Source organism: Zalophus californianus, chromosome 1 (genome assembly GCF_009762305.2).
Source record: "Zalophus californianus isolate mZalCal1 chromosome 1, mZalCal1.pri.v2, whole genome shotgun sequence".
Lineage (NCBI taxonomy): Eukaryota > Metazoa > Chordata > Mammalia > Carnivora > Otariidae > Zalophus > Zalophus californianus.
This window is the reverse complement of record NC_045595.1, coordinates 14,807,583-14,818,440: the sequence shown is the minus strand read 5'-3', so window position 1 is coordinate 14,818,440 and position 10,858 is coordinate 14,807,583. Positions and strand designations below refer to the sequence as shown.

At 58.7% G+C, this 10,858-nt stretch overlaps 1 protein-coding gene across 2 annotated transcripts; it reads left to right on the top strand.

The window, feature by feature from the left end:
• The first annotated feature begins 1,054 nt into the window (after positions 1-1,054).
• LOC113917203 (GEM interacting protein) lies at positions 1,055-10,583 on the top strand. Of its 2 annotated transcripts, XM_027584856.2 has the most exons (21): positions 1,055-1,196; positions 2,137-2,221; positions 2,699-2,774; positions 2,887-2,944; positions 3,252-3,377; positions 3,460-3,524; positions 3,625-3,732; positions 4,133-4,213; positions 4,327-4,497; positions 4,587-4,724; positions 5,069-5,265; positions 5,586-5,686; positions 5,760-5,849; positions 6,209-6,286; positions 6,355-6,509; positions 6,733-6,921; positions 7,037-7,174; positions 7,276-7,472; positions 7,814-8,204; positions 9,581-9,644; positions 9,776-10,583. In XM_027584856.2, the coding sequence occupies exons 1-21, from the start codon at positions 1,178-1,180 to the stop codon at positions 10,153-10,155; spliced, it is 2,907 nt and encodes a 968-aa protein (XP_027440657.2). In that variant the 5' UTR covers positions 1,055-1,177; the 3' UTR covers positions 10,156-10,583. The 2 variants fall into 2 exon arrangements, with proteins under 2 accessions (XP_027440657.2, XP_027440658.2); XM_027584857.2 differs by lacking the exon at positions 2,699-2,774 and having other exon boundaries at positions 1,159-1,196.
• The last annotated feature ends 275 nt before the right edge of the window (positions 10,584-10,858 follow it).

Here is a 10,858-nt window from a genome sequence, read left to right as displayed (position 1 = left end):
GATGCTTAACTGACTGATTAACCAGGCGCCCCATAAATCTGTCTTTCAAACTAGAAATTCCACTAGGGATATGGGTGCATTTTTATAACTGACAAGCTGCATGTGAAAATCTCAGGCCTGGTACCCAGGCCCAGCCTACAGGACAACCTCTGCAGATCTGTGAGGGGCTCACCACCCTTTCCCATCTTCACACCTTGGTCATCCTCAGCAGTCTGTCCGTGTCCAGCTTCCCCATCAGGAGGAGTGTGGCCCATAGCCCAAGGAAAGCCCTGGGTTCCAAAGCAGGGAAAGGGCAGGGACCAACTGCGAATGCTGTGAGTGTCACATGGGCCCTGAGCACAGACTAAGGTGTATGGAAGTGCACGGGTGCCAGAACCCACCAGGCAGAGGGGCTGTTGTGATCACTTGGAATCCCTGAGACAATTTGAGGCAACCGGGAGGCAAGAACTCTGGACTTGGGATTTGTTTCCTGGGAATGATACTTGGGGTGCTCAGGGCAGAGATCTGTGGTCCCCTGCCTGAGAGAGGTGCTAGGGGCACTTCTGGCTGTACTGTAATGAGGGCTTCAAGAGTCTGGTCCAGCTTCCAAGGTCACTGGGGCCGCCCCAGACCAGGGGTCTCCAGCCCTAGAGCATTAGGGGGAACTTAAGATCCCACTGGAATAAGGCTTGCCATCAGGCCTCTCCACCAGGGGGCACCATGGATCCAGTGGAGCCCGTATGGGTTCAGGGGTCCAAGAGGCCCTTGGGCAGGGAAGTCGCTGCGTCGCGGAGTGTAGAAGATTCAGGGACAGGCGCCCCGGACAGTGAGTGTGCTGGGGCTTTGGGGCCGCGTAAAGATCTGGCGAGGAGAACCCCGGCTGGCATGGAGCCATGGGGTGTCCAGGACTGGGATGGTCGCACTAGAATCCCGGGCCCCACAGCATCTCCCGAGTTTCGGGCAGGGCGCGTAGAGCCTTGGGGCGTGGCCAGTCGGCCGAGGGGTAGCCGGGGGCGGAGCCTCTGCTGAGCAGGGGCGTGTTTGGGCGTGGGGCGTTAGCCTGCGCTGGGCGGGGCTACGCGGAACCCGGGCGGCGGCGGCGGCGGCCGCGTCCGCGGCAGGAAATCGGGGCTGGGCCCCGCCAGCGCGAGATCCCATCCCGGTCCGGGTCCCCGCCGAGAGATCCTCGGACCGGGCCATGGACGCAGCAGAGCCGGGTAGGCGGTCCGGGATATGGGATCCGAGAGGGACCTCCCCAAACCGTACCCCACTTCCTAAATTGAGTGGTCTCGCCTGTCCCTTTCCGTCCAGAGAGCGGGGAAAGGAGTCTCGAATGGGAGGGATGCGGGCATCCTCCACTGTGAGGACCCCCCAAGCCGAGAGGGGCCCAGAACATCATTCCCTCGCCCCCTCCCCCTTTGGAGTCTTCACCCCGGATGCCTGGGGGAGGGGGCCCAGGAAAGGGAAGTGGCCGCTTCTGCTTCTGATATTTGTCATGGGGGCAGGGTGTCATGACCGCTGATGGAGAGGGCGACACGGCAGAATCCCCACTCGGCTCCTCCGTAGTCAGGGGAGGAGGCATTGCTGATGTGGGCCCCCTAGAACGGGGGCTGTGGCAGAAATGTGGCAAGGTCCGACTTGTATTTCCGGCTGTCTTTGTGTCTCTGCTGTGCATATCGAGTGTCATTCGGTCTTTATGTTCCTCTGCTTTCAGTCTGCCCTATGTGTTTGTGCCACAGGCTCTGTGCCGGTCTCTCCCACGTGTATTTCCATCTGTCTGGCCTGAGATCCATGTGGTTCTATTGTCAACCTGGCTCTCTCTCCAGGGACAGTGTGGCTGCATCTGGGGCATCTGTTTTGTCGCTTTGCTTCTGGGCCCATGTGTGTGTGTGGGTGTCTCTGTTCCTCTAAGCAGCTGTCTCTGTGTTGGGTTGTGCCTGAGTCCATCTGCCTGCCCTGAGTTGGCTTCACCCCAGGCCACACTGCCTCAGTCCTGACTCTGACACCCGCCCCCATCCCGCACTCTGTACAGGTCCAGAACACTCTCTGTCTCTCTCTCTCCAACCTCCAAACAACTGGCTAAGGGCCTAGGTGTCGGTGCCTCCGTGGGTGGAGGGAGGCTTTGATTGGCCCATGTATGACATTCCCCTCCCCCAGGGCTACCCCTGGCTCCAGAGAGCAGGAAGAGGTACAGTGACATCTTCCGGAGCCTGGACAACCTCGAGATCTCACTGGGGAATGTGTGAGTCTGAGCCTGGGCCACCCCCAAATCCCTAACCATTTAGGTGCCTCATTAGGAACCTATAACATCTGGGTCCACTTACCTAGTAACCTGAGAAGTCTAAGATGGGTCCTTCCAAAACACCTGAAAAATCCCAAAATTCAGCCCCCCAAAACCACTGGAAATCCCTAAAACGGTCCTAGTACCCCCATATATCCTTGTGACTCCTTAAACATTTGAGATCCTTATAATCCCACTCTGTGAACCCCAGATTCACCTGGGACCTTTCAAACTCTCTCAAGTTCCATAAAAAAAAAACCAAAAAACAAAAAACACCTGGTCCTCCCCACCCCCCCAAACCACTCAGACCTCCCAGATACAAGAGATGTCACAGAGATGATATCCAGGACCATCACTCACACTGCCCTGGGGGCCCCCAACACCCCTAAGCAAGACAGACTGGGTGGAGGGTGGCATCCTGACACCGTTACCTCCCAGGACCCTTGAGATGCTGCCTGGAGACCCCGTGCTTTCAGGAGACCCAGAGTCTGACAAGACCCCCACAGCCACTGAGGTGAAGGGCGGCACCAAGGAGGCAGGGAGGAGGGCATCTCCAGGGGGAGGGGCTCTAGGGGCTTGAAGCCCCTGCCCTGCTTGCTCCTGAATGCTGTCTCCCTCCCCCTCAGACCAGGGAAACCAGACTTTGGAGTGGCCCCTCCCTGGAGGGTCCTGCGCCCCTTACAGGTAGGGGGCTTTGAGGTGGGGTGGGGAGTGGGGCAGAAAGGAGTCCTTCTTCAGCTAGTTGTCACCCCCTGCCAGTTCCGCACACCAGGGACACGGCAGTACACACGAAAGAGCTGAGCCCCTGCCGTCAGGGAGCCCCCAGTCTGGGTGGAGAATCAGTATAAAATTGCAACCTGGACAAGATCATAAAGGGATATTTGGGGGAGCCATAGAGTGTAGAATAGGGGTCACTGGTCTGGTCGGGCTTGGGGCTCAGGGAAAGCTGCCACAGAAGGTCAGAGGTCAGAGGTCCGCCCTCCTGCCCCAGGGGAAGAACTGGACTTGCGGCTCATTCGGACCGCGGGGGGCGTGGATGCAGCTCTGGATTATGCCAAGACCTGGAGCCGCTATGCCAAGGAGCTGCTGGCCTGGACGGAGAAGAGAGCCAGCCTTGGTGAGGACCCCTTCTGCCCAGCCCCAGGCCCCAGGCAGTGCCCACACCCTGCCCAACTCAGACCCCTGCTGTCTCCCCCCAGAGCTAGAATTTGCCAAAAGCATCATGAAGATCGCCGAGGCTGGCAAGGTGTCAATCCACCAGCAGGTAGCCATGACCAGACCCCTCCAGAACCCCAGCCCTAAACCCCCTAGATCCTCAGCATCCTCCAACACCAACCCTCCCTCTCTCCCCCTCACCCCCCCAGAGCCACATGCCACTGCAGTACATCTACACCCTGTTTCTGGAACACGACCTCAGCCTGGGAGCCCTGGCCATGGAAACAGTGGCCCAGCAGAAAAGAGATTACTACCAGGTGAGGGGGCCCTGCTGCATGCACTATTCCATTCACACCTCCCCAGGGAGAAGGCACTTAACCATCAGTGCCATTTTGCTGATGAGGAAGCTGAGGCAAAGGGATGCTGAGGAACTTGCCCAGGGTTACCCAGCAGAGATTCAAACCAGGCTTCCTGTGCAACTGCAAAACTGCTTCTGTTTGTTTGCAGGACTTGAACGGGGGCAAGGCACTGAGTGTTCCCAGGAAGAGAGCTTTGGCATCTCTGGGTCCAGGCTTTAGAAAGGATGAGGTGGAGAGCCAGTGGGTGGGTGAGATTGCAGACCCCGGAGAGGGTCCAGAGGATGAAAGGCACATGGTAGCAGGGAGCGGAAAGGTCGGGTGGCCCTGAGGCAACACCCCCATCTGTCCTCCTTGCCAGCCCCTGGCAGCCAAACGAAATGAGATTGAGAAGTGGCGGAAGGAGTTTAAGGAGCAGTGGTTGAAAGAGCAGAAGCGGATGGTGAGTCCCGGCAGGGTGGGTGGGTGGGTGCGCACCCGCTGGGCTGGCGGAGGGGAGGAAGAGGCTCTGATCTGTCCCCTTCTGTCCCTGCCCCCACCCCCCCACGGCCCCAGAATGACGCAGCGCAGGCTCTGCGGAGGGCCCAGCTCCAGTATGTACAGCGCAGCGAGGACCTGTGGGTTCGCTCCCAGGCGTCTCCTGAGGACCCAGCACCCCAGGCCTCGCCGGGGCCCAGCAAACAGCAGGAGCGGCGGCGGCGATCTCGAGAAGAGGCCCAGGCCAAGGTGGGGACCCGGCCCGGTGCCCCCCCAGCGCTTCGGCGCACCCCGCCCCACACTCTGTCCCACATGTGCCCGGGCCCTGGTTTCCCCAGGTGCAGGAGGCCATGGCGCTGTACCAGACCTGCGTCCGCGACGCCAACGCGCGGCAGCAAGACCTGGAGGCCGCCAAGCAGCGGATCGTGTCGCATGTGCGCAAGCTGGTGCTGCAGGGGGACGAAGTGCTGAGGCGGGTGAGACCTTTTCCCACTGCCGCCCCATATTCTCCTTTGGCCCCAGCTGAGGGCCCTCTGCCCCTAACCCGTCCCCAGGGCCTAGGACTCCTTCTCCCTAGACGGCGGGTTTCCACCCTCAGTCCCTGACCACACCTCAGCCTCGGCGCCACCCCCAGCGGGTCCTGTCTCCCCGTCCCCCCCACCCCTCCAAACCAGGCTCTGACCACGCCCCCCAGCTTCTTCTCATTGCTCGCCCCGCCCCCAAACCCTGGCCGCACTGGTGTCTCTAAAGATCAGGCTCCGCCCCTCTCTCCCTGCAGTTTGCGCTCCCCAACCACCCAACCCCCCCACCCCCGCCGCAGGTGACCCTGGGACTGTTTGGGCTTCGAGGGGCCCAGGCCGAGCGTGGCCCCCGCGCCTTCGCCGCCCTGGCGGAGTGCTGTGAGCCCTTCGAGCCCGGCCAGCGCTACCAGGAGTTCGTGAGGTTGCTGCAGCCCGAGGCCCCACCACCCCCTCCGCCTGCCTTCTCCTTCCAGGAGTTCTTGCCCGCCGCGCACAGGTGGGCCTCCTCCCAGGAGCGGGGTCAGAAATGAGCCCCAGAGACAGTTGCCGGCTGTTGGCACCACCAGGCTGAGTACTTGGGGGTCAGAAAACTCAAAGCCTCAGTTCTTGGATTTAGTATGCAAGGCTCTTGTGGGGGTGGGTATTCCAGTTCTGGGAGATCCCAGACTTTAGGGTTGCTGCTCTCCTGGGTGCTCACTGGTATCAAGGCTTGCAGACTCAAGTGCTTGGAGTTGGGTCCTCCTAGATGCAATGCATAGGTGATGTCATCCCGGAGCAGCTTCCTGGTCCTCAGAGCCCTCAAACCTCTCCTTTCAGCTCTCCCCTGGACACAAGAAAGAAGCTCTCCTGCCCCCCACCCCCTCGGCTGGATGAAAGCGCAGCGGAGGCAGGCCCTTGGGCCGACGCAGGCTGGCAGGGTGAGCACAGTGAGGGGGCAGAGGGAGTGGTGCTGGGGCTCGGGTCAGTCCTAATTGACCTGTTCCCTCCTAGGAACTCCAGGCCTGACTCCAGGCAGCGACATGGACAGTATGGGCGGTGGCGGCGAGTCTCGGTCCCTGGACTCTCCCACTTCCAGCCCAGGTGGGGCCAGGACCCGGCCCTAACCCGTTCCCTACCTGGAACTCTCCTCCGGACCCTGGCCAGGCTCTGGCCCTCCATCTCTAACCTATCACTTGACCTTTGATCTACGTGCACCCCTGACCTAGTTTCCTCATCCTCTGATCCATTCTCTTGAGCCAATTTCTGAACCACCCCCCAGATTGCTGACCTCATTCTCCAGCCCCCAATCTCTGACTTGACTTCCCTCCTGATCTCTAACCCTTTTCCCAAGGGCATCCGTGGGTGGTTCTGGAAAGCCTAAAAACCAGGAATATCTCCTTAGCCCTGGAGCTTCCCCATGACCCCTGTGGCCCCCAACCTCTGTGACCCTCTGCCTCTAGGCTCTGGCACAAGGCGGTTGGTGAAGGTCTCATCCACAGGCACCGAGTCCTCAGATGACTTTGAGGAGCGAGACCCTGGTGAGGCTGGAAGCAGGTGGGGTGGGGTGGGGGCTGGACCAGGCACCCCTGACCCTGTGCCCCCACAGACCTGGTAGATGGGCTGGAGAACGGTCTAGGAAGCCCCTTCAGGAAGTGGACGCTGTCCAGCGCGGCCCAGACCCACCGGCTGCGGCGACTTCGGGGCCCAGCCAAGTGCCGCGAGTGTGAAGCCTTCATGGTCAGCGGAACCGAGTGCGAGGAGGTGTGGCCTGGGCCCGTCAACCAATGACATCTTCTGACCCCAGTGACCTCTCTGACCCCAGGCACCCCCCCCCCGGACCTGAAATCCCTATGACCTTTCTGCCCTTGGGACATGCCCTGACCTAATGATGTCCTATGAGTCCCCTGCCCCCTGAGGATCCCTCTGACCTCTCTTCACCCGCTGACCCCTGATGACCTCCCTGACCCTATGACCTTCCCCTCAGTGCTTTCTGACCTGTCACAAGCGCTGCCTGGAGACTCTGCTGATCATCTGTGGACACAGGCGGCTCCCAGCCCGGACGCCCCTCTTTGGGGTCGACTTCCTGCAGCTGCCCAGGGACTTCCCGGAGGAGGTGCCCTTTGTGATCACCAAGTGCACGGCCGAGATAGAACATCGTGCTCTGGGTGTGCAGGTGCTGCCTTGACTCTTGACCACCCCCAGTAGTGACCTGGCCCTCTTGATGGCCAGGTTGGTGAGCCAGATGTCTATTTCCTGCCCCTGCCCCTGCCCCTGCCCCTGCCCCGCAGGGCATTTATCGGGTCAGCGGGTCCCGGGTCCGTGTGGAGCGGCTGTGCCAGGCTCTTGAGAATGGTCGAGCATTGGTGGACATGTCAGGAAACTCGCCTCATGATGTCTCGAGTGTTCTCAAGAGATTCCTCCAGGAGGTGGGTATTCAGTGGCTCGGGGATAGGGGTCGGGCGGGCTCAGGCTGAGGACCCTCTGCAGCCCACCCACACCCATGTCCCTCCCGCCATTCCACCCCCAGCTCACTGACCCCGTGGTCCCCTTCCACCTCTACGACGCCTTCATCTCTCTGGCTAAGACCCTGCATGCAGACCCTGGGCACGACCCTGGGACCCCCAGCCCCAGCCCTGAGGTTATCCGCTCGCTGAAGACCCTCTTGGTGCAGCTGCCTGACTCTAACTACAGCACCCTGCGGCACCTGGTGGCCCATCTGTTCAGGTGTGCACTGTCCCTGACCTTGAAATGTGACTTCTGACCTGAGGCACGGATCTGTGGCCCTGTCCGTGGACATACGACTACTGACCTCGGACTGACCCCTGACACTGACTTCTGATCTTTGCATGTGTTTTCTGAGCTATGAATTTTAATACATGATTCTAGACTTTGGGTGCTGACCCCTGATCTCCATTGCCAGGCATGTCTCTGCCAGTCCCCAACAACGCCTGGGACCACTTACCCGTGACTTGGGCAGGTTCCCATGAGCCTGGCCTATAGCTCCTACCTGATGGCCAGTGACCATGCATTCCACGCTCTGATCTTTTTCCTCATACCATCCCCAGGGTGGCTGCACAGTTTGAGGAAAACAAGATGTCTGCCAACAACCTGGGCATTGTGTTTGGGCCAACGCTGCTGCGGCCACCGGACGGTCCAGGGACAGCTGGTGCCGGCCCTGTCACCTGCCTACTAGACTCTGGGCACCAGGCCCAGCTCGTCGAGTTCCTCATTGTATACTACGAGCAAATCTTTGGGATGGACGACCTCCCCGTGGCCACTGAGCCCCTGCCCCAAGACCCCAGTCCAGCCCCCGGGCCCCTCATAAACAACAACCCCCAGCCACCACCCTCCTACCTTGCTCCAGATCCCCTGCCCCCAGTCCCAGCCTCGGACTCCGACCCAGACCCTGAGCCCCACGGTACCTTGGAGAAGCATCCTGAGGCCACGCCTCCTGAGGTAGGAACCCACTGGGCCCACAGACATGGGGAGGGCCTTCTCTCCATTTAATCCTCTCACTCTCCTGTCTTCCTTCCTTCCTTTGCCTTTAAATTTTTCTCTTTCATTCCCTCTCTCCCTAAAAGTGAGGAATGGAGTGGTGGGTAATAATAATGGAGGTAATAATGGAGGAATGACAGGGTACAGCTCTGCAGAGTTACTAACACAGGTGATCATTTAGTCCTTCAACAGAATATTTATTGAACATTTACTATATACCAAGCACTGTTGTAGTAGGCATTACAAATACATCAGTGAGTAAATTATTCAGAGACCCCATCCTTTTGGTGACTGCATTTTAGTGGGAAAGAAACCAATGGCAAATAAGAAATATGGTATAACGTCAGTTTATAGGACATTACAAGGTGACAAGTACTATGGAGAAGAAAGGGTAAGAGACATTGGGGGCACAAGGGGAGGTGAAGGGCAGTCTGTAGCAGTAAATGGGATGCTGTGGGCAGGTCTCATGGAGAAGGTGGATTTGAGCTATGACTGGAAAGATGTGGGTGAGGAATGAGCCAGATGGAGATCTGGGGAAGGGTGTTCCCAAGGGAATAGCCAGTGCAAAGGCCCTGAGGTGAGGGTATGCCCGGTGTGTTTAGGGTGCAGCCCTGAGCTGTAATGAATTAGTGAGGAGAAGGTGGTAGAAAGTGAGGCCAAAGAGGGGTCTGTGGAATGCCACGCACCGTGCATCTACTATACATTGGCACTTTATAGGCTTCCTGTCATCTTCAACAGAGCCCTGAGAGGTAGATACTGTTAGTGAAAACCATTTAGATGAGACTCCTACTGGTGGCTTCCCTGTCCCTCAGATCCTGCTACACACACCATTCCGGAGAGCATGCACCTCCCCTCCATAGCGGCCCAGAGATGGTAAAGGGGCTGTCAGTGAGCGCTGGGTCTCTGAGCAATGGTATATGGCTCAGAAAGTGCTCAGGACATGTAGAAAGAACTCCAGCTGCTATTAGCATTTAGCTAAAGGATCAACTGAAGGATGTACAGATAAATTGAAACGCAGGTGCAAGTTTGCAGAGCAGAGCAGGATGGAGACAGGTAGTTCACCTGGTCTTAATGCGGACATGGCTAAGTCACTCCCTGGGCTGGCTCTCTGCTGAGCAAGGGCGTTCCTTCCTTCCTTCATGGAGCCCACAGTTTGCGACTAATAATATTGCTCTGTACAAGGGGACAAGCAGTATACTGTTAAAGGGCATCGTCTCCCCAGATACCAAAACTGCAACAGACCTTTTACGTGTCCAGGAACAAACCCTCAGCTCCCCAAGAGTCTCAAAGAACTGGGATTTTATTGTTGGGTTTTGGTCTTGGGTTTGTTCCTACAGATTCCAGCTCCACAGAGAGACCAGAGAGAAGTGGCTGAGGACACCAAAGAGGAGGGAGGGGAAGGTAAGTATGTTGGGGAGCAGCCCAGGAGTTGTAGGGGTGTCCTTGCCTGGGGTGGCTTGGCTGAGAGATGACTCCCCCGAGATAATCCAGAGGACTTAGCGGTGCTCAGCATTGACCATGCCAACCCACAGTGTCCAGCCAAGGTCCAGAGGACTCACTCCTGGGGACACAATCCCGTGGCCACTTCAGCCGTCAGCCAGTGAAATATCCCCGGGGCGGCGTGCGGCCTGTCACCCACCAGCTGTCCAGCTTGGCCCTGGTAGCTTCCAAATTGAGCGAGGAGACCCCTGTCACATCAGTGACCCGAGGGAGTTTGCGGAGGCGGGGACCTGGCCCCGCTGCTGCCTCCTCCTCGCCTGAGGGCAGCCCTCTGCGCCGCACCCCGCTGCCCAAACATTTTGAGATCACCCAGGAGACAGCCCGGCTACTCTCCAAGCTACACCATGAAGCTGTGCCCAAGGCCACCTGCTGCCCAGACCCCCAACCTGGGGAAGCCGAGGACCATCTCTGACCATCCCAGCATTCCGACTGAGGGTTAAGGACTGAGGTGTTCAGTGTTGCGGGTTCTGGAGAGTTCCTGTAAGGAAAGACTACATGGCCTGGGGGACTAAAACCCTTTTGGGGACAATATACCAGGATTTCCCCCCCCCCCCCACTAGACATAGGTCACTGCCCATCAGGGCAACTCAGGTTCAGAGGTGAGTCAGGGTCAGTACTCAGGGTCAGTACAAGTCATGGGATCCTTGGTGTCCACCCTAGTCCCTGACCCCTGGAACAGGGGTGCCTTTTGCTACTTTGGTTGGTGCCCACTCCCCCACCTCTGTCTGCTTCCTTTGCTGACCTCAGGTAACCAGCTCTTGGAGGGTGTGGGCAGCCTAGACTCAACATTCTGGTGGTACCTGGGGTCTGATGGCCTGGGAATAAACCATGTCCTTTATACCCTTGAGTGTCTTTCTTTGCCAGGCGAGGGTGATGGGAGAGCTAGGTGAGGGCAGCATCCTTTGGCCCCGTTTTACCCACCAGAGGAACCAAGGCCCCCTTTCATCCCGACACATCCTTGAGCACCTACAAGCAGTACTGGCTGGGCCTGGGCACCAGGCTGAGTCACACCGGCCCGGCCCTCCCGGAGCTCCACGTCCCCGATCCGGTCCTGCATAATCAAACAAATATAACAAAGTGCAGATAACCGGGACAATGGGGCTGTGTGCTCTGGG

Bases quoted from the DNA above. Each gene is read 5' to 3' on its own strand.
- LOC113917203 (XM_027584856.2), top strand. The intron at 6,510-6,732 runs GTGTGGCCTGGG...CCTTCCCCTCAG, and splicing joins GCGGAACCGAGTGCGAGGAG to TGCTTTCTGACCTGTCACAA. The intron at 7,175-7,275 runs GTGGGTATTCAG...TTCCACCCCCAG, and splicing joins TCAAGAGATTCCTCCAGGAG to CTCACTGACCCCGTGGTCCC.